The sequence below is a fragment of the Pseudochaenichthys georgianus genome, chromosome 7 (assembly GCF_902827115.2).
Source record: "Pseudochaenichthys georgianus chromosome 7, fPseGeo1.2, whole genome shotgun sequence".
Lineage (NCBI taxonomy): Eukaryota > Metazoa > Chordata > Actinopteri > Perciformes > Channichthyidae > Pseudochaenichthys > Pseudochaenichthys georgianus.
The window spans coordinates 4,100,105-4,123,436 of record NC_047509.1 but is presented as its reverse complement, the minus strand read 5'-3'; the positions used below and the strand labels follow the sequence as shown (position 1 = coordinate 4,123,436).

Below are 23,332 nucleotides of genomic sequence, written 5' to 3'. Positions count from 1 at the left end.
GACGTTTCAACAATGTTTCCTCTAATAATAATAATAATAATATGTTGGATTTATATAGCGCTTTTATAGTACCCAAAGACGGATAGAGAGAGGTGAAAAGATGGGTTTTGAGGCGGGACTGGAACAGAGTGAGGGACTCGGACTCACGGAGGTCTTGGGGGAGGGAGTTCCAGAGCTTTGGGGCGGCCACAGAGAAGGCTCTGTCTCCAAAGCTCCGGAGATTGCCAATGGGGGTGGAAAGCAGGCCGGCCGAGGTGGATCTGAGGGTCCGGGGAGGATGGTAGGGGATGAGAAGGTCAGTGAGGTACGGGGGGGCCAGATGGTGGAGGGCTTTATAGGTAAGGACCAGGAGTTTGTAGTTGATGCGGTGAGTAACGGGAAGCCAGTGTAGTTCTTTGAGGACCGGGGTGATATGGTGCCATGATTTAGTGTGGGTGAGAAGTCTGGCGGCTGCGTTCTGAACACGCTGGAGTCTACTGAGGGAGGTGGAGCTGATGCCGTATAGGAGGGAGTTACAGTAGTCGAGGCGGGAGGAGATGAAGGCGTGAATGAGTCGCTCAGCTGCGGGGCGGGTAAGATAGGGACGGATTTTGGCAATGTTGCGGAGATGGAAAAATGAGATTTAGGACTCTCAGATAGGACATGTTATGCTAACTTCCATGTTCATATTAGTATTTAGTGTCTCTCCATGCTTTAATGCTGCAGCACCTATTTTCACCCTCTGTCTGAAACCAGAGCCCAGTCTGCTCTGATTGGTTAGCTGGCCGGCTCTGTTGTGATTGGTCAACCGCTTAGAGATGTCCCGCCCCTTAGCCTATCACGTACAACGTGTTGGAAGAAAGGGAAAACAGTGGACTAACTTTACAGCAGGGGTGTCAAACTCAATTTCATCGTGGGCCACATCAGCATTATGGTTGCACTCAAAGGGCCGGTTGTAACTATATAAATATACATATAATATATATAAAATAATGTGTTAGATATTACATTATTGCCTTTGAATTGGATTATTTTCGGATAGGATAATAACTTAGTAATTAACTACCAACTACGTCTGAAAGCAGAAGTCTAGGGCAAACAATAGCAAGTCTCTCCAGTGCGCATGTCACAAAACGAGATGCATTGTGGGACATGTAGTTTATGGGCAACCTGATTCTGTAAAGCGGCATGTAACCGTATATTAAAGGTATTATATTCTTTGCAAGCTCTTGCGGGGCCACAGAAAATGAAGTCGCGGGCCGGATGTGGCCCCCGGGCCTTGAGTTTGACACCCCTGCTTTACAGGTATATCATTAACACACTATGGTTTACATGAGTGCTAACTGTAAGAATAATGTATTAACTATTGAAGACACTTTGGAGTTTTTTGGGATCATTAAATATCAATGTTTTCAGCATGTAGTTTGAGATAACACTAATGAGACACTAGGAAAACATGCATGCAACACAATGAGAGATACTGGACCATCTGTAGGGAGAATACGAGGAGATGGGGATGACACACATGTAGTTGTAGCAGCTCCATGCCTCGGGGCTTGGTGCCTGCTTGGACCACCAGCCACAGTTACACACAGTTACACGTCGATACAGAAACACACACCCTTCACACGAGCATGAGCCGTGCCTCACGAACACACATTCGCCAGAGTCCGTGTTAATAATGCAGAGCGCCGTGAGCCTACGGGCGGCTGCTGGTTCCAATCCCTCAGACAATCTGCCCTCAGAAATCCACTTGACGGCCCTTGTACTACCCATTTCAGATCGTTTTTCTACCCGCCCGACAGACAGAGTGAACGTATTCAGGCTGCATCGTGACACCTTTGACTAGGGCGACATGATTAACGATATTGGACGGATTCATACTTTGATCCTGGTGTGTTTATAAGAGGACCTTTGAGTCTGTAGAACGTGATGTGTAGGCCGGGATAACCCTGCAGCTCCACAACACATATTTGGCCTTTAACTGATATTGTGCTTCATGTGATTGGAAGATAGCGCTAGTCCATATTGCAATTTCCAATTAAACACGACGTATTGCTCTGTCTCAGGTTCATATCTTATCTTGTCATATCTGCCCGAGCCCCTCTCTACTCTACGTGCCCCTAAAGGTCTTGTTTTCTCGTTCTTATCAGTTTTATTATTTCATATTTCATTCACTTGCTTGATTACAATAAGGAAACCCCTTCCTTTAAAAGGGTTGTTTTGGACTGAAGCTCGATGACTGTGTTCATGTCTGCCAAAACTAAATACACCGGGGGCGGGACGGGCCAGTTCACGAGTAAACTTCTCTCAATCCTCTCCAAATGTTGTTGTGTTTTTTGGATGTTTTCATTTGGATTTGCTATTATATGTGACGGCCCCTGGAGGAGGGTTATGTGTTGGTCCGTCAGTATGAAAGCAGAGAGTCTGTGAGACAGTGGGGTCAGTGAATCATCTTCCTCCTCCTCTTCCTCCTGCTTCGTGGTTCGGTGTCCGACTGTGTGCATCGCTGTGACCTCACTTCCTGCCATGACCTCACTTCCTGTCTGTCATGGCGGTTGTTTACATCCAGAGAGGAGTCACTGCCTGTCGGAGGCACAACGTCTCTCAGAGCGACACACACCATCACATTTCAAAAACGATGCTTCGGTTTTTTAATGTTTTTATCAGAATCAGATTTACAGTATTGCCACAGAGAGAGAATGAGCTTTGGTGTATAATGACGCCTGTGTAAACAAATAGAGGAAAGTTCAGTTTAAGAACACAACTAGTAAAACAACTATTTAAAAATACCATTATAAAATTAAGAAAAAGATTAATCGCCTCATTAATTTTAGGGTGAAGACTTGGTAAGGGTTAGGATTAGGGTAAGGGTTAAGTTAAGGGTAAGAGTTAGGGTTAGGGTTCGGCATGTGTTGGTTATGGTTAAGGTTAGGATAAGTCTCCAGGAAATGTATGTAAGTCAATGCAATGTCCCCAGAGGCCTGTACTGCGAACCTGGTTCAACCTAACCTGGATATGTTTGAGTTAGCCGGTTGGCCTAATCCAAAACATACGCGCTCTCGCTAAACTGTCCTACGACGCTGGTTATCAAGTGGATCGCTCAAGCCAGCCGTGTCCTATCTAGTTAGGTGCGCGTTCACATGAAAGGGGTGGTATTGGAGCATTCGACCAATCACAAACATGGAGAAGCGCACTGACAGCGCAGCGTCATACTTCCTGAATGAAAAGTGAACTTTAATACTAGTCAAAAATGAAGAAGTTAAACTTTAAACATCCATGACTTAAACACTTTATCCAGGATCAAAGCCACAGAGCTGCACCTGCAAGGTGAACACAGCTGGGAAAAAGAAAAAGTGTTTGAATGCGTACATTAACAGGTTTATGATATCACTGCCCCGTCTAAAACACGATCTGACTTCAATTACATTTGTCTCGAGTGTTTCGTCAACTTATGTGTTGCTTAAAATAATACTTCTGCATACAGTATGTGACACTGTGAGTGTTGCACGGCCAGATACGGCTCAGCTGACTCAGATAAGGAGATATATGATACATTATGAAGTGATATGCCGCGGACTGTACTTAATGTACTCTGATCCGGTTACTTATGTTGTGGCCGATATTTAAGTAAGCTTTCTTAACGCTAATGTTATAATAGTCAGATTGCTCTGAAGATGGAGGTGATATTCTATTAATGTTCACGTTCACACAGTCGGTGATTTTTGCCGGCCGTCTTTCCTGCGACGGCAGCTTTTCTGTATTTTCCTTTCTCCTGTAATATGACTTGATCGCTTTAAACTCCGCACACTGAGCTCTGATTGGTCAGCAGGCGGTGCTTTCACTGAGTTGAGCTCTTAGCCTGCAACCTAACCTGGTCCCGACCAGGTTAGCTGCTTAGCATATATTACCATGGAGATCTAGCCTGCTAAAAAGAGAACCAGCTTCGTATGACCGGAAAGCCGGAGTTTTCCCTGAATTTAGCCGGCTAAGCGAAAATCTTGCTTCGCAGTATACCCCCCAGGTTTCATAGAGCCAAAACATTTCAAGTGCTCAACTGGCTTTAGATAAGCCAGTCCTTTATTAGTATATACAGTTGCAAGAAAAGGTATGTGAACCCTTTGGATTCTCCACACATAGCGTTGTGTGTTCCTTCCAAACAACTCAACTTTGGTTTCATCTGTCCACAGAATATTTTGCCAGTAATAATAATAATATATTTTATTTCTATAGCGCTTTTCTTGAACCCAAAGACGCTTTACATTTGGGAGGGAGGGTCGACAAACAAAACAAAGACAAAGCCAACAAGAAACAAAACACAACAGAAAAGCAGTCAGGAGGAAGTTGATTGAGAGGGGGGGGGGGGGCTTATGGATACAGAGTTGAAGAGGTGGGTTTTGAGGCGGGACTGGAACAGGGTGAGGGACTCAGACTCACGGAGGTATTGGGGGAGGGAGTTCCAGAGCTTCGGGGCTGCCACAGAGAAGGCTCTGTCCCCGAAGCTCCGGAGTTTGGCCTTGGGGATGGAAAGCAAACCGGCTGAGGTGGATCTGAGGGACCGGGGTGGTTGGTAGAGGGTGAGGAGGTCAGTGAGGTAGGGGGGGCCAGATGGTGGAGGGCTTTGAAAGTGAAGACCAGGAGTTTGTAATGGATGCGGTGTGAAACGGGGAGCCAGTGGAGTTCTTTGAGGACCAGGGTGATGTGATGCATGATTTGGTGTGGGTGAGGAGTCTGCGTTCTGGACACGCTGGAGTCTATTGAGGGATGTGGAGCTGATGCCGTAGAGGAGTGAGTTGCAATAGTCAATGCGGGAGGAGATGAAGGCGTGAATGAGTCGCTCAGCTGCAGGGCGGGTGAGGGAGGGACGGAGTCTGGCAATATTGCGGAGGTGGAAAAATGACGTTTTTACAACTTGACGGATGTGGGGCTCGAGGGAGACGGTGGGGTCAAATATAACGCCAAGGTTGCGTGCCAGGGTGGAGGGGGAAACGGGGGTGCCATCAATGGTGACTGTCAGGTTGGGGGTTTTGCTGAGGGTGGATTTGGAGCCGATGAGGAGGAGTTCAGTTTTATTGCTGTTGAGTTTGAGGAAGTTGTGTTGCATCCAGGATTGTATTGCAGTCAGACAGGATGTGGGGAGGGGTGGGTTGTTGGGGGATTTGGTGCTGAGGTAAATCTGGGTGTCGTCGGCATAGCAGTGAAAGTCCAGGTTGTATTGGCGGAGAATCTGACCAAGGGGGAGGATGTAGATGATGAAGAAGAGGGGGCCGAGTACTGAACCTTGGGGAACACCTTGGGTGACTGAAGCTGTGGCAGAGGAGTGGTTGTTGAGGGAGATGAAGTGGGATCTGTCGGAGAGGTAGGACTGGAGCCACCTGAGTGCAGGTGCTCTTTTGCAAACTTCAAACGTGCAGCAATGTTTTCTCTGGACAGCAGTGGCTTCCTCCGTGGTGTCCTCCATGAACTCCATTCTTGTTCAGTGTTTTACGTATCGTAGATTCGTCAACAGAGATGTTAGCATGTGCCAGAGATTTCTTTAAGTCTCTCGCTGACACTCTAGGACTCTTCTTCACCTCATTGAGCATTCTGCGCTGTGCTCTTGCAGTCGTCTTCACAGGACGGCCCCTCCTAGGGAGAGTAGCAACAGCGCTGAACTTTCTCCATGTAAAGACACTTTGTCTTCCCGTGGACTGATGAGCATCAAGGCTTTAGAGATACTTTTGTAACCCTTTCCAGCTTTATGCAAGCCAACCATTCTTAATCGTAGGTCTTCTTCGTAGGCTCTTTGGTGCGAGGCATGGCTCACATCTGGCAATGCTTCTTAGGAATAGCACATTCAAAACTGGTGTGTATTTTCTATAGGGCAGGGCAGCTTCAACCAACACCTCCAATCTCGTCTCATTGATGGACTCCAGGTTGGCTGACTCCTGACTCCAAGTAGCTCTTGAAGAAGTCTTCAGCCTAGGAGCTCACTTTTCCCACCCTGCACTGTGAATGTTTACATGGTGTGTTCAATAACAACATGGAAACATATCATTGTTTGTGTGGTATTAGTTTAAGCAGACTGTGTGTGTCTGTTGTTGTGACTTAGATGAAGATCAGAACACATTTTATGACCAACTTGTGCAGAAATCCAGGTCATTCCAAAGGGTTCACTTTTTCTTGCAACAAGTGCTTTGATAGTATTTCTATCGCTCGAAGTGGAGTCGAAAGAGATGAGTCTTCAGTCTGCGTCGGTGACTCGATCTCTGAGTCCTGAGACAGAGACAGGATGTGTTTCGGAGAGAGGACGATGTGTGTGAAGCTGCAGCTGCTGGCTGATATAAAACAATGTGACTCTGACTCTGCCTTTATTATACACACCTGACCCGCGGTGAGAAACTGATTCTGTATATTCTGAATGTCAGGTGATATCCAGGAAGTACTTTAGCGATGCGTGAGGAGGATGACTTTCTGATGGGTCACCTGAAGTTTTCCTGCCTGACCTCAGAGCGCTGCGGGCGGCCAGAGGAAGCTGCCAGTGAGCAGCCGGGATACAAATCAAACGCTCCTCCTCACCTCGGTTCAACTCTGCAGCTGGAGAGGAGAGAGGAGAGGAGAGAGGAGAGGAGAGAGGAGAGGAGAGGAGAGGTGCGGTGAGGAGAGGAGAGAAGAGAGGAGAGAGGAGAGGAGATGAGATGAGAGAAGAGAGGAGAGGAGAGAGGAGAGGAGAGGTGAGGAGAGGAGAGGAGAGAGGGGAGGAGAGGAGAGGGGAGAGGAGAGAGGAGAGGAGAGGAGAAGAGGAGAGGAGAGATGAGAGGAGAGCAGATGAGAGAAAAGGAGAGGAGAGGGGAGGAGATGAGAGCAGAGGAGAGGAGAGAAAAGGAGAGGAGAGAGGAGGAGATGAGAGCAGAGGAGATTAGAGGAGAGGAGATGAGAGCAGAGGAGAGTAGAGAGAGAGGAGAGAGGAGATGATGAGAAAAAGAGCAGCTGATAAAACAAATGAGCAATAAGATGAGAGAGGAGGAAAAAGGGAGGAGAGAGAAAATGATGGAGGGACGGAGGAGGAAGAAGGATGGTGTGAGGATGAGGAGGAGAGAGACAGTTGGCAATTATCTAGAGTACCTTCCTCAGTTTTGCTGCAGAGCCTCATTGGGATGTGTGTGTGTGGTGTGTGTGTGTGTGTGTGTGTGTGTGTGTGTGTGTGTGTGTGTGTGTGTGTGTGTGTGTGTGTGTGTGTGTGTGTGTGTGTGTGTGTGTGGTGTGTGTGTGTGTGTGTGTGTGTGTGTGTGTGTGTGTGTGTGTGTGTGTGTGTGTGTGTGTGTGTGTGTGTGTGTGTGTGTGTGTGTGTGTGTGTGTGTGTGTGTGTGTGTGTGTGTGAATGTAATAATTCCAAGTTCGGGGAAGTAAGCGCAACATTATTTCAGAATTATATCAGTAGTTCTTCTTCATCTTTGACACACACACACACACACACACACACACACACACACATCCAGTGTCTCCCACACGCTCATGCTGGGTCTCTCACAATCACAACACACTGTACTCACCCACACACACACACACACACACACACACACACACACGTCACATACAGACACACTGCTGTTAGCCATGAGTCACTGTCATGTGACTCTGTGTGTGTGTGTGTGTGTGTGTGTGTGTGTGTGTGTGTGTGTGTGTGTGTGTGTGGGTGTGTGTGTGTGTGTGTGTGTGTGTGTGTGTGTGTGTGTGTGTGTGTGTGTGTGTGTGTGTGTGTGTGTGTGTGTGTGTGTGTGTGTGTGTGTGTGTGTGTGTGTGTGTGTGTGTGTGTGTGTGTGTGTGTGTGTGTGTGTGTGTGTGAGCTTGGCAGTGCCCACGTTAGCTTCTGTGCCAGCTCCACGGGTGTCTTAGATTAACACTGAAGAGCACCTTTGATGATCACACACACACACACACACACACACACACACACACACACACACACACACACACACACTCATCATGCCCATCCTCCTCTCTTGTGTCCTTGTTTTATCTCTTAATTGATTGATCATATATCGGTGTTTCCTGTATCTGTGTTTGAAGACGGAGTCTCTTTTTGACAACATGCTGTCACCTGGTCAGCGGAGTAGTTCGTCCGGATTTCTCCAGTTTAGTGTACTTTAGTCCAGTTTAATCCGGTTCGGTCCAGTTTAATCCGGTTTGGTCCAGCTTGTCTTGTAAGGTCCAAATGTGTCTGCTTTGGAGCTATTGGTATTTTGTGTGGTTTGTTTTATTCTGGTTTGTTCCGGTTTGATCCGGTCCAAGTCTAGTTTATTCTGGTTTGTTGTAGTCTTGTTTCCATTGGTCCAGCTTGTCTTGTATGGTCGGCTAAACTTTATTTCTGGTTCTGTTTATTTTGGTTGCTCCTTCATAATTACCTTGTTTGGCCTTTCTGAATTTCCAGTTCGATCCGTCCCACAATTACAAGTGTGAAAACCCACCTTTACGTCTGTGACGGGGCTCTAATTGTCCGTTCTCAAACACTGGCCTAGTCGGTTGGGTTACGCTCCAAAACTTTATTTATAACAGCAACAACAACAAAAATAGCGAACCAGCACAAGTTAGACAACAACAAATAAAAATCCACAAACAGGCCGTCCATCACTCATGAGAGTAAACATCCTCTGAGTTGCTTTCTCTGCAACCAACTCCCAAACATGTCCCGACTGTTGCCTTCATTGCAACATCCTTCCGAGTGACACCGTCCACAAAAACAAGGAACCAGCACCGTCCCTTTTGACCCCATAGCCCCTCCCACAGGCTCGCCGTCAACAGGTGACACAATCATAAACAGGTTAACCACCTCTTAACACAACCATTGCCCATAATTAACAAACGTAAAATAAATAAGAAATGGCTCATTTGAGGAAGAGAGCAGGAAATGTGTGTGTGTGTGTCGGCTGTCAGTGGCGGAGTCAGTCACAAAGTCCCTTATCTAAATATTATCAGAGAGCCTTTCCTGATTCAACTCAAGTTGAAGCTGGTTAGTTTGAGTCTTGCTTGGTCTTGTTTACTTTGGTCATTTACGATAAAGTTACTTTGGTGTTTCTGGTTCTTTGTATTCTGGTGGGTCAACTTTAGTTATTTCAGAATGTGTTGTTTGTCAGAGGTGTGTCTGGTTTTCTTTGATTAGCAGACGATTAACCCTCCTGTCTCCCCCTCTGTCTCCCCCTCTCAGTGTGGAGGGCGACTCTCAGTGTCCGGAGGCGCTCACTTTTTCTGATTCGTCCTTCGGCCACCCGCCTCCCTTCCATCGATACAGCAACAGTCCTCTCACCAGCCCCTGTGACCCCTACGGCTCCACCGGCGGGCCCCTGGGAGCCTGCCACACACAGGTACTGACCCTCAAAACACACACATGATGAACAGTCAATACATCTGATTGATTTCCATTCTCACAGGAAGTATCACGATGGCAGAGGAGAACTTACATCCCATTTCTGCATCAGGGAATTCGATCTTTTGTATCACACTGGTATCGTTTTGTTTCATTATCAAGGCCCATCATTCCAAGAAACATTATTTCCATGAATTTTAAGATGTTTTTGTGATGAAGCTCAAGATAAGACATGGATTTATTAAACAGTAACATACACAACCCACAGACCCTACGAACTAAGCAAACTCACTACTGGTGTTATTCCTTAGTGGCAAGCATATAATTACTGTGTTAAAATATGGTGAATTCAAAGAAGTAACATGTTAAAGTTTAACATCTAGTGGCTTGTTTACAGGCTGCATGCTAACTGTTAGCCAGGCAGTGGGCCTAGCTTTGTGTCAGAGGTTGTTATGGAGGTCAGCAGCTCATTACAGATGTTGAAAGTGATTAAGAACATGTGGTAGGCTGAGGTTTTATGGAGCCCAATGGGACAGTTAAACCCAAAATCAAACACATATTTGTCTTCTTACCTGTAGTGCCATCAGATTGTTTTGGTGTGAGTTCCCGAGTGTTGGAGATATTTGTCTTACAAATGTCTGCTTTGCCGCTTGACTATATTGGTATTAGTGCTTTTCTTTTGCTGCTCAGAGCATTAAAAGAAAACTTCTGATAATCTAACAAACACACCTTGTTGTTTCAGATAGGAAATATGTTCTAGTCCATGACTTTCTTCTACACCAGTGTTTCTCAAACTTTTTCATACCAAGGACCACCTAACCAATAAAAAAACACTCGCGGACCACCTCACTCCACAAATATCCAAAAACACATCGTTTTTTACAAATCAAATGTGTGATGAAGGTGTTTATCTGGGCTATATCATGCAATCGAAAGTGAAACTTAAGCTCGCTCCATTGCGGAGATATTCCCGCGAGAGTGCGAAAAACTTAAATAAATGTATTTCTTTCAAATGTGAAATTGTACCAATATACTCACGGACCACTAGGGGGCGCTCACGGACCACCAGTGGTCCGCGGACCACACTTTGAGAAGCACTGTTCTACACTATGATGGATGCAAAGACAATAGTTCCTACCTGCATCTGTGGATTATCTTGGGTAACAGTTGATATACGGAAGGAGACATCGATGTTGTGTATCTCAAGTGTATGTGTCGGCGCTCTTAGCACCACCGCTCGTCTAGTTTAAGCACATTGGCGAAAAAGCATTACAATGTAGGATTGATAAAACTGCACTAGGGTGAAGTGGAAAACACATGTATTTTAAATGTTTCTTTGAGGCTGAACTTTCCCGTTAACTTGGGTTTTTGCTGTTATGACTTGATAACAATAAATATTATCAACCCCCCCCCCCCCTCCTCCCCCAGGGAAGCTCTCCCGTCTCTCCCCCCAGCCCGGCGAGCCTTGCCTGGGCTCTGCACAGCCGACACCAGCCGGCCAGCCTGGCGCTCCGCAAGCAAGAGGAGGAGGAGAGCAAACGCTGCAAGGCTCTATCCGACAGCTATGAGCTCTCTACAGACCTCCAGGACAAGCAGGTACAGCGACATCTACAGGAAGCGCACAAAGTAATCATTAAAGGTCACCTATTGTGCAAAATGCACTTGCTCATGTCTCTTCTACATCAACAGAACGATAGGACTAAATAACTAAATAAAAATAGTGCAAGAGAATGTTGTAAAAGCAATGTGCAAGCATCCAGGAGAAGTAAATTTTTGAGCAATGCATATAGAATAACATGAGCTAAAAATAGAATGGACATTTGAATGATCTACAGGGAAATACTAAACATCACACTGTAAGTTGTGATAAACAACACGGTTTTAAATATCAGATGTTTGATAATGGTGTGTCTTGTGATTGTATTTACATTTTGAACGGTTTGTGAATGAAATTAATTGAATTGGATTGAATTGGTAGGGGGACATAGAACAGAAATAAAATAGTGCAAGAGAATGTTACAAGACCAATGTGCAGGTAATGCAGGATAAGTTAACTATTGAGCAATTCTAATAGAATAAGAAGAGCTAAAAATAGAATGTAAAGAACAAAACATTCCCAATTTGGGATCAATTAAGTACCTCTTATCTTATCGCTTATACATGATGTACAGTGAAATAAAATAGTGTTTTAAATATAAGATTGTTGGGAGAATACTGAATGTCCTCTTCCAACATGAGAGTAACATGATAACTAAACTATCCCAACTGTAGCTGTGAACATGACATGATGTGTGATGACCTAGAAGAGCATCAGGACTGTTTGAGGCAGATGATAGCTATGTGATTAACATGATGACTCAGCCACTATGGAGAGAGACATATGACAAGCATGCTCATTTCTGAGATGGAGCTAATCTGAAGTAAGAATTGAATACTGCTTTCTATTCCTCCATCTTGTGACTGTGTAACTCCCTCTCTTGTATATCAGCATGTGAAGGACACTGTTCAGGAACTAGTTGTAGCAAATGCTCTGTAAGTCAATCAATCAATGTTTATTTATATATTAGACTTTATGTCTTTATGTCTTTATTAGGATCCCCATTAGCACTAGCATGAGCATTGGCTATTCTTCCTGGGGTCCTCACACACTCAAAACATACATAAACATACAACAAAATTAAAACAAAACAAAACAGCTCATAATTTCATGCTATTTACAGTGAAATGAAGTGAAACTAAAATGGTCATTCAATTATCGCCATCCTAAGGCCAAACAAAAGTAAATACAAATAAGTGTACATAATAATATATGCATACATAGCCACAGGCACAGTTCAAATTTACTTTGTAATACTTAAATAACTTAATTGGAATTGGTGAGAGGTAAGGAGTAGGTCTGTGACTACATTCCACACTCCTCGGCCGGGATAGGCCTCTCTGCAACCTGTTACCCTCTAATAGAACCTCGAGAGGTCAGAGAGGGGAAATGTTTGGATAACGTTTTAAATATAAGATCTAAGTTTTTAGGATTTAAGTGATAGAGTAAGAACTAAAATGTATAGGTGAAGAGGCACAACGTATCTACGTCAATGCACTCTTATTAGATTATTTTATTTGATCACTATAAGCTTTATCAAAAAGGAAGGTCTTAAGCGTACTCTTGAAAACGGATAGGGTGTCTGCCTCCCGAACACAAACTGGAAGCTGATTCCACAAATGTGGAGCTTGATAAGAAAAGGCTCTGGCTCCCATTGTACTTTTAGAGATTCTAGGAACAACCAACAACCCTGCATTCTTGGAACGCAATGCCCTAGTAGGACAGTAGGGTATAATGAGTTCTTTAAGGTAAGATGGCGCCTGCCCATTAAGGGCTTTGTAGGTGAGAAGAAGAATTTTAAATTATATCCTGTGTTCTATAGGGAGCCAGTGTAAGGCAGCCAGAACAGGAGTAATGTGGTCCCTTTTCCTAACTCTGGTTAGTACACGAGCCGCAGCATTTTGAATCAGCTGAAGCGACTTGACTGACTTCTTGGTACTCCCTGATAATAAGGAGTTACAATAATCCAGCCTAGAAGTAACAAATGCATGGACTAGTTTCTCTGCATCGTTTTGAGGCAAGATATGCCTGATTTTTGCAATGTTACTGTACGTAGATGGAAGTAGGCGGTCCTTGAAATTGATTTTATGTGGGCGTTAAAGGATAAATCCTGATCAAATATAACACCAAGATTCCTTACAGTCTCACTGGAGGCCAAATTCATGCCATCCATAGTTAGTATATCTTTAGATAATTTGTTTCGTAGATTATTTGGACCGAGTACAATAACTTCAGTTTTGGTCGTGTTTAACATCAAAAAGTTTAAGGTCATCCACGTTTTTAAGTCCTTAAGGCAGTCTTGAATTTTATTTAGGTAATTGATTTCATCAGGCTTGATGGGTAAATATAGTTGAGTGTCATCCGCATAACAATGAAAGTTTACAGAATGATTCCTTATAATATTGCCTAATGGAAGCATATATAATGTGAACAAAATAGGTCCGAGCACTGAGCCCTGTGGCACTCCATGGCTAACTTTGGTTTGCGTGGAAGATTCATCGTTAACACGTACAAACTGAGAGCGTTCAGATAGATAGGACCTAAACCAGCCTAAAGCAGTTCCCTGTATGCCAACTAAGTGCTCTAGTCTTTGCAATAGGATATCATGGTCGATAGTATCACATGCAGCACTGAGATCGAGCAAAACAAGAATAGAGACAAGTCCCTTGTCTGAGGCTATTAGAATGTCATTTGTGACTTTAACCAGAGCTGTCTCTGTGCTATGATGTGTTCTAAAGCCAGACTGAAAATCTTCAAATAAATCATTGTTTTTTAAGTAATCACACAGCTGTTTTGCGACCGCTTTCTCAAGAATTTTTGAGAGGAACGGGAGATTAGAAATAGGTCTATAATTGGCTAAAACCTCTGGATCGAGGTTGTGCTTTTTAAGAAGAGGTTTTATCACTGCTACTTTAAATGATTGTGGAACATAGCCTGATAATAAAGACAAATTCATAATATATATATATATATATATAATAAGAAGTGCTAATTAATGGAAACACTTCCTTTAACAGCTTAGTGTGATGTGATGACTACTTCCATTCTTGAGAGGATCAGAAATAAATGGATCCTGATATTGAAGCTCAAGCCGTTGATGAGTCGTATTTTCTTTGATGTTAGATGTTTGAAATGATTGTATCTATGTTTTTAATCTATAATGAATTAATTGAATTTTCTTGAATGTGTAGGTGGAGATGCTGGAGAGGAAGTACGGGGGTCAGTTCGTGTCGCGGCGGGCGGCGCGGACGATCCAGACGGCGTTCAGGCAGTACCGCATGAACAAAAACTTTGAGAGGCTCCGCAGCTCGGCCTCGGAGAGCAGGATGACCCGCCGCATCATCCTGTCCAACATGAGGATGCAGGTACACACACACACACACACACACACACACACACACACACACACACACATACACACACACAGAGGCCAATATTGTACTTTTTTTCTACATTTATTGATAAAGCCTTCCATGAATTGTAATCTTATTTCTTTTATCAAATGAGTTTTCTTTTATTTACTAAATAAAAGAAAACTAAATAAATTTAAATTTCAGGTGTTTGTACTTTTTCTTGAGTTTTGTCTTTTCTCGCTATTTCTAGTCCACTACATTTTCAGAGGCCAATATTGTACTTTTTACTTCCCTACATTCATTTAACACTCCTAGCTACTTTTGCATATACAAACAAATGATTTGCTTACATGATAAGATGCAGTATATTGTAACACCAATCAACCATGTCTTTTCTGAAGTCTCAAAGATGTGCTCGAAATCTACAAAGTCAAACATTAAAGTACTTCTTTCACTTCTGCATATACACACTGTCCAGGGACGTGCACAGACATTTTGGGGGGCGGGAGCTCAAGTGAGAAAAATGGCACCTCCCATAATCATTTTTTTTTTTTTTTAAATGTAAAACAAAAAGTTAAATATATTTGCACATCTCTGACTTACTGACCAATTCAATTTAATACCCTCACACTCACACAATTATTTAATACTCAACAGAATTCTACAAAAATAATCAGCTAACACAGAGACAATGGTCTTCTTTAGTATTCACAAGAGCAGACAACAAACTAGTCAAATTAATAGTTATTAAATGAGCAGCCAACAATCAAAATTATGAAGTTACTGTTTACCTGATTAAGGACATTACAGGCAAAAAGATCGTTTTTTCATGTTCTTGTTATTTTGGTCTATTTTGCTTCAATGTTTTCTTTCACTCTAACGGAAATAAAACATATAAATGGTGTTCGCTTTACTACCATGTCTGAATTCATCTATAGATTTAAAGCTAATCTGCATTTAAACATAACATTTCAGTAAATACTGACTTGACGTAAGTAACTATCTGGGGAAGTTGTGATACGATATGTTTTTGTTTTTTTTAATCCTTTTCATCAGCAATGCCTTGGTAACTGCATGCAAATTAGCACATTTTAATTAGGCCTAGTTAACGCCTAATTTGCATATCAATGTGGCGATTGTGATGACGTTATTAGATACACATTTTACTGTATTCACTTTAAGTGTCTCCCCTTAAGTATACAGTACATTAGCCTGCATGCCCATGATAAATTGCCTTAGATAAACCTTGAGCTAACTTATCCATTAGCTAGTAGCCGACCTTAGTTAACTGTATTTGTTTTTGTCTTTTTGCTAATTAGCTATAAACTCGAGGCACTGGCAGTCTAATAATTTGTTCATCACCAGTCACCGAAAAGCCGGCATAACATGGGACAGTAAGGTGGGAGGTGCAGCTACCTGTCTGTCTGAAGGGACTGTAAGGTGGGAGGTGCTGCTACCTGTCTGTCTGAAGGGACTGTAAGGTGGGAGGTGCAGCTACCTGTCTGTCTGAAGGGACTGTAAGGTGGGAGGTGCTGCTACCTGTCTGTCTGAAGGGACTGTAAGGTGGGAGGTGCTGCTACCTGTCTGTCTGAAGGGACTGTAAGGTGGGAGGTGCTGCTACCTGTCTGTCTGAAGGGACAGTAAGGTGGGAGGGGCTGCTACCTGTCTGTCTGAAGGGACTGTAAGGTGGGAGGTGCTGCTACCTGTCTGTCTGAAGGGACAGTAAGGTGGGAGGTGCTGCTGTCTGTCTGTCTGAAGGGACTGTAAGGTGGGAGGTGCTGCTACCTGTCTGTCTGAAGGGACTGTAAGGTGGGAGGTGCAGCTGTCTGTCTGTCTGTCTGTCTGTCTGAAGGGACTGTAAGGTGGGAGGTGCTGCTGTCTGTCTGTCTGAAGGGACTGTAAGGTGGGAGGTGCAGCTACCTGTCTGTCTGAAGGGACTGTAAGGTGGGAGGTGCTGCTACCTGTCTGTCTGAAGGGACAGTAAGGTGGGAGGTGCTGCTGTCTGTCTGTCTGAAGGGACTGTAAGGTGGGAGGTGCTGCTACCTGTCTGTCTGAAGGGACTGTAAGGTGGGAGGTGCTGCTGTCTGTCTGTCTGTCTGTCTGTCTGTCTGTCTGTCTGTCTGAAGGGACTGTAAGGTGGGAGGTGCTGCTGTCTGTCTGTCTGTCTGTCTGTCTGTCTGTCTGTCTGTCTGAAGGGACTGTAAGGTGGGAGGTGCTGCTGTCTGTCTGTCTGAAGGGACTGTAAGGTGGGAGGTGCTGCTGTCTGTCTGTCTGTCTGTCTGTCTGTCTGTCTGTCTGAAGGGACTGTAAGGTGGGAGGTGCTGCTACCTGTCTGTCTGAAGGGACAGTAAGGTGGGAGGTGCTGCTACCTGTCTGTCTGAAGGGACAGTAAGGTGGGAGGTGCTGCTACCTGTCTGTCTGAAGGGACAGTAAGGTGGGAGGTGCTGCTACCTGTCTGTCTGAAGGGACTGTAAGGTGGGAGGTGCTGCTACCTGTCTGTCTGAAGGGACTGTAAGGTGGGAGGTGCAGCTACCTGTCTGTCTGAAGGGACTGTAAGGTGGGAGATGCAGCTGTCTGTCTGTCTGAAGGGACTGTAAGGTGGGAGGTGCAGCTACCTGTCTGTCTGAAGGGACAGTAAGGTGGGAGGTGCTGCTACCTGTCTGTCTGAAGGGACTGTAAGGTGGGAGATGCAGCTGTCTGTCTGTCTGAAGGGACTGTAAGGTGGGAGGTGCTGCTACCTGTCTGTCTGAAGGGACTGTAAGGTGGGAGGTGCTGCTACCTGTCTGTCTGAAGGGACTGTAAGGTGGGAGGTGCTGCTACCTGTCTGTCTGAAGGGACTGTAAGGTGGGAGGTGCTGCTACCTGTCTGTCTGAAGGGACAGTAAGGTGGGAGGTGCTGCTACCTGTCTGTCTGAAGGGACAGTAAGGTGGGAGGTGCAGCTACCTGTCTGTCTGAAGGGACTGTAAGGTGGGAGGTGCAGCTACCTGTCTGTCTGAAGGGACAGTAAGGTGGGAGGTGCAGCTACCTGTCTGTCTGAAGGGACAGTAAGGTGGGAGGTGCTGCTACCTGTCTGTCTGAAGGGACAGTAAGGTGGGAGGTGCTGCTACCTGTCTGTCTGAAGGGACAGTAAGGTGGGAGGTGCAGCTACCTGTCTGTCTGAAGGGACAGTAAGGTGGGAGGTGCAGCTACCTGTCTGTCTGAAGGGACAGTAAGGTGGGAGGGGCTGCTACCTGTCTGTCTGAAGGGACTGTAAGGTGGGAGGTGCAGCTACCTGTCTGTCTGAAGGGACTGTAAGGTGGGAGGTGCAGCTACCTGTCTGTCTGAAGGGACTGTAAGGTGGGAGGTGCTGCTACCTGTCTGTCTGAAGGGACAGTAAGGTGGGAGGTGCAGCTACCTGTCTGTCTGAAGGGACAGTAAGGTGGGAGGTGCAGCTACCTGTCTGTCTGAAGGGACAGTAAGGTGGGAGGTGCAGCTACCTGTCTGTCTGAAGGGACAGTGAGGTGGGAGGTGCTGCTACCTGTCTGTCTGAAGGGACTGTAAGGTGGGAGGTGCTGCTACCTGTCTGTCTGAAGGGACAGTAAGGTGGGAGGTGCTGCTACCTGTCTGTCTGAAGGGACAGTAAGGTGGGAGGTGCTGCTACCTGTCTGTCTGAAGGGACAGTAAGGTGGGAGGTGCTGCTACCTGTCTGTCTGAAGGGACTGTAAGGTGGGAGGTGCTGCTACCTGTCTGTCTGAAGGGACAGTAAGGTGGGAGGTGCTGCTACCTGTCTGTCTGAAGGGACTGTAAGGTGGGAGATGCAGCTGTCTGTCTGTCTGAAGGGACTGTAAGGTGGGAGGTGCAGCTACCTGTCTGTCTGAAGGGACTGTAAGGTGGGAGATGCAGCTACCTGTCTGTCTGAAGGGACTGTAAGGTGGGAGGTGCTGCTACCTGTCTGTCTGAAGGGACTGTAAGGTGGGAGGTGCTGCTACCTGTCTGTCTGAAGGGACTGTAAGGTGGGAGGTGCTGCTACCTGTCTGTCTGAAGGGACAGTAAGGTGGGAGGTGCTGCTACCTGTCTGTCTGAAGGGACAGTAAGGTGGGAGGTGCTGCTACCTGTCTGTCTGAAGGGACTGTAAGGTGGGAGGTGCTGCTACCTGTCTGTCTGAAGGGACAGTAAGGTGGGAGGTGCAGCTGTCTGTCTGTCTGAAGGGACAGTAAGGTGGGAGGTGCAGCTACCTGTCTGTCTGAAGGGACTGTAAGGTGGGAGGTGCTGCTACCTGTCTGTCTGAAGGGACTGTAAGGTGGGAGGTGCTGCTACCTGTCTGTCTGAAGGGACTGCCGATGTCCGCACCGCTGTGCAGGAGACGTGGAGGGAGAGCTACGGAACTTCACAGTCTAATCTCCCGACCTGATATTTTAATTTTGTATTCAATCAATATATTGTTGGAAAGGGAAACTGTGCGCAAACAGCAGTAGATATATATTCATTTATAAAACATTTAAAAAAGGGGAAAAAGGGCACTTTCTCTGGAGGAAGAAAAAGGCAGGGGCTCAAGCCCACTTTGATGCCTATGTGTGCCCGTGCCTGACACTATGCAGTACACATAAACACACAACAAAACGTTCAAATGTGCCTGTTTGTCTGTTTTTTCCTGCTGGGTCCAGTACTCGTTTGATGAGCGTCAGCCGCAGGGTCAGGGGTCAGCGGGTCAGCGGGGGCCAGACGACGCAGGAGACATCGACGACTCCTTCTCCAAGCAGGTAAACACACCTGTGACTCACGATGATGTGGAGATGTGAAGATATTACAGCTGATTAACTGACAATACTCAGATGGTGTTCAATAAAGCTTTTCCTGCAGAATTGAGCAGGACATTCTTGAACTAAGACAAAAGAGCTTCTCAGTCTCAGCCTATATATTATCATTTGCTTGATTATTTCATTTGAAACATCCATGCCGGTGTTAAATAATCGCATAGCATAATGGTGAGTGTGTCATCGCTCTAATGCTGTAGAAATACACATTATACTAACTTAAAGCTGGGTCGGCGGTTTCTTTGGGCATCATTGGGGAAACATTCTTTAATATCCTTTCAGCATACTGCGACAAAGTGGAATTCACCTCCTTTGGCTCTGATTTCAAGCTTTAACAAATGTAGCCTGTGAAGACTTTGGCCAATCACAGGTCATTATAGAGGGAGGGCGTTACTATTGGCTGTTCGACTAATGTAAATGAGTGAGTGTGTTCCAACGGTCAAAGCCTGTCAAAAGAATTGCTATCACAGCATTGGCAGCAAATGCCTACGCTGCAAATCAACAGAATTAACGGAAGACAGTATAACAGTTAAAGCTATGAAGTCGGCAAACTCTTTTTTTGAAAACTGGTAGGGTTCTTGCTGAAGTGGGGAAATAAGAAATAAAACATGTCTCAAGTGTAAGACTTTTTGTTTGTATTACTTGCACTATTTTAACTATTTTGTCTGTTTTATTGTGTTGCACTGTTGGAGGAGCCTGTGACTGTAGCTTTGTACACATGACAATAAAGGCCTTGAAGAGTAAAACTCTAACACAGAGAAGACCTGTCTGTGCTGCCCCAGAACGCCTCGCTGGACATTTCTCTTTTCCTTCCTGGGTACAGTGACGTGCCCATACCCAAATGGACCAATCCGTGGAGCCGTTACGTCCGCAGAGCTGTTACGCCTCACACACACACACACTCAATATTTTCTCAGCTGCAGCTCCGCCGATTTCTCCTCCCTGAGACGCCGGGACGCGGCGAGGCTGTGAGTCGGTGTTTGAGCGCACACACACAAACTCCCAGCCAGGCTGCGGGATGTGTGTGTGTGTTCGGGCTGGGTTTCGCGGTGTCTCGCAGACAGCCACTGGGGAGGGGGGGGCAGGAGCTCCAACAAGCCGTGTAGGACAGAGAGTGAATACACAGACTTTACAGCATGCATTGATGTTTGGTTTGTTTGTTCTGCAGGTGAAGTCTCTGGCCGACTCCATGGACGACTCCCTCACCTGCCAGTCCGGACGAGAAGACTCCCAGGAGGCGGGAGGAGAGGGGGAGGAAGACGAGGAGGAGGAGGACGAAGAGGAGGTGGATGAAGAAGAAGAGGAGGACGAGGAGGAAGGGGAGGAGGACGAGGAGGAAGACGAGGAAGACGATTACAGAGAGTGCGCCTGGCGTAACACCAGCGCTTCGTCCCGACGAGTGGTGGGCCGGGTGGGGGGAGGAGCAGGGGGAGGGAGGGGGGGGGCCGCCATGCACGAGGACAGCACGGCCACCTCCTTCAGCGACGTCACGCTCTACATGGAGGACGGCTGCCTGCCCTCCTCACCGCTGTCCCGCCCCGCCTCCAGCACCGACACCGAGTACTGGGGAGGAGGAGGAGCGGGGGGGCGGGAGGACAGCAGGGAGACGGAGGGAGGCAGCAGGAGGGGCAGCACCCCGTGCACTGAGTGTAGGGGGGAGTATAGAGGGAGGAGGGGAGGGGGAGGAGGAGGAAGAGGAGGAGCAGGAGCAGGAGGAGGGGGGGGAGGAGGGGGAGGAGGAGGACATCTACCTGTTCTCACAATCGAACCGCCCAGTGACAGCTCAGTGGACATGAGTGACAGGTGAGCTCAGCCAATCAGACTCTGTACCCAACTTTTATAAAGTTTTTTTTCTTTTATAAAACGTTGTTTCATTGAGCTCTGTGTTCATTAACGCTCTGTGGTGTTGGGGTGCGTGTGCTAAAGGTGATTGGTATTGACTTGCTGTGACCTGTTGTGAAAGAATAATGAAATGTGTCAATAAAGTTTAATCCATTGTTTGACACTTCAGGTCAGAGCGAGGCTCCATCGGGCGCCTGGTGTACGAACAGGAGCCGTCGGGAGTGGACCGAGGCGCCGGGGAGAGGATGGGAGGAGACGGGGAAGGAGAGAGCGGAGAGGAGGAGCCACGGGGGGGAGAAGGGGGAGGCAGCAGCGAGGCCGACTCCCCTCAGGGAACCATCAAACACAAGCCCAACGGCCGCTCCGTCCCCACGGCGCAGGGTCAGACCCGCAGCCCGGCCAGCGCTCCCTTACCGATGCCTTCAGCCCGCGCCCTCCCCCCCCCACCCGCTCCCCCACCCTCTGCACCCCCACCCCTCACCCATCCCCCACCTGCCCACCATCCTGCACCACCACCCGCAGTACAGCCAGCCTCACGTCATGCACATGCATCACGTGCCCGGCCCCTACATCCAGCAGCAGCACCACTTCGCCCAGCAGCACTACCACCACCTGCACCACCAGCACCACCACGGTTACCCAGAACCCCCCGCTTCCCCGCTGCCCTCCCCCGTGCCCCCCCTCTCCCCTCTTCCTCCCCCGCTCACGCCCTCTCCGCTCTCCTCCTCCATGGAGGCCCAGCAGCACCACCACCCCCACCTGCACCACCACCACCTGCTGTGCTCCGACGGGGACAACGAGAGCGTGAACTCCACCACGACCAACTCCAACGACGACACCACCGTCAACAACTGCAGCTCCGGGTCCTCGTCGCGCGACAGCCTGCGGGAGCCAATGGGAGGAGGCGCTGCGGGGAAGCAGACCTATCAGAGGGAGAGCCGGCACAGCTGGGACTCGCCCGCCTTCAACAACGACGTCGTGCAGCGGAGACAATACCGCATCGGACTCAACCTGTTCAACAAGTACGTCACATGACTACGTCCCTGCAGATTATTATCACGTGTTTGCAGCGACGATCATAATATAAAATGATACTGTGTCTTGCTTGATAAACAAACACTTTGATTACTCTGATAAACTGCAATGCGACGTAATCCTATCAAATCTATGCAATTATTCGTTCATGCAATATTCTACATTAATTGTTAAACTTGTAATACTCGTATCTTTAAAGATCCTATCCATCTTTATCATGTGTTTACAGCTTTATTGTTGTTATTTATTATAGTACATTGAGCACACTTATACTCAAATGTTTCTATGTTTTATATGTTCATTGTATTTCCCTTATCTTATTTTATTTATTAAATCCAATACCTCCAAGTATTCTGATTCGAATTATTCCATAAGCAGAATTAAAAAGCATGTTGTCATTTATTTTCTTAATCCATCCCACTCAATGTGTAGAGTTCTCTTCAGCACTACTTTATATGTAATCAAAAAATCAAAAATGACCAATATGTCCAAAAGCTAAACAATATAAAACACCTCAAAACCTTTAATTGACGAGCCCTAAGAACTGACCCAAAGTGGATACAACAAATGAATTGAATGTCGTAAATGTAAAACTAAGAAGTGAAACCTGTGTGTTGCTTCTGGTGTGCAGGAAGCCGGAGAAGGGGATCCAGTACCTGATCGAGAGGGGCTTCGTGTCGGACACTCCGATCGGCATCGCCCGGTTCATCCTGGAGAGGAAGGGTCTGAGCCGGCAGATGGTCGGAGAGTTCCTGGGCAGCCGGCAGCAGTTCAACAAGGACGTCCTGGAGTGAGTACCGCCATACCTGTTTTTAATAATAAAGCTTTATTTATACAGCACTTTTCAGACAACACCTGCAGCTCAAAGGGCTTTCCACACGCTGACACATCGCAAGGGGAAATAAACAACAAGAAAATCCCCTTATTTATCATGTCTTCTTTCTGTCCCTGTTAAGTGCTTTGCTGGAAGAGCCTGGGACTCAGATGTTCAGTGACAAACCTGTGCTGTAGATATTGAGCATATCACGGTTCGGCTTTCTTTGAATCTTTTAAAGACATTCACACATTCGCTTTCACACTATTTCTGTTTTATTTTAACACCGCGGTTTTGAAATAACACTGAAAAATAGGCTTTATAACATATTAATGTTATTACTTACGTTCCTTTACTACTTTTGTTTGTATTTACTTTGATAATGCTGCTATTTTATATGACATGTCACTTGTTAGACGCTTTTATCCAAAGCGACTTACATACTCAATACTGTGGGCAATTTGGGGTGAAGCGTCTCAGGGACACAACGACATGCTGACTGCAGTGGGGTTTGAACCTGAACCCTGATCCCCCTCACAAACGCACTAACCCACTGCGCCACACGCACCCTAGTAT

The 23,332-nt window shown here is 46.3% G+C and overlaps 1 protein-coding gene across 1 annotated transcript in view; it reads left to right on the top strand.

Moving 5' to 3' along the window:
* The window catches only part of LOC117449642 (IQ motif and SEC7 domain-containing protein 2-like), a 178,433-nt gene that overhangs the window by 126,069 nt on the left and 29,032 nt on the right, over positions 1 to 23,332 (top strand). The window contains exons 3-10 of the mRNA XM_071203666.1: positions 9,164 to 9,320; positions 10,751 to 10,918; positions 14,111 to 14,284; positions 18,916 to 19,011; positions 20,234 to 20,868; positions 21,077 to 21,281; positions 21,334 to 21,929; positions 22,574 to 22,732. Coding sequence (XP_071059767.1) covers positions 9,164 to 9,320; positions 10,751 to 10,918; positions 14,111 to 14,284; positions 18,916 to 19,011; positions 20,234 to 20,868; positions 21,077 to 21,281; positions 21,334 to 21,929; positions 22,574 to 22,732 — 2,190 coding nt within the window. The remainder of the gene's footprint in view (positions 1 to 9,163; positions 9,321 to 10,750; positions 10,919 to 14,110; positions 14,285 to 18,915; positions 19,012 to 20,233; positions 20,869 to 21,076; positions 21,282 to 21,333; positions 21,930 to 22,573; positions 22,733 to 23,332) is intronic.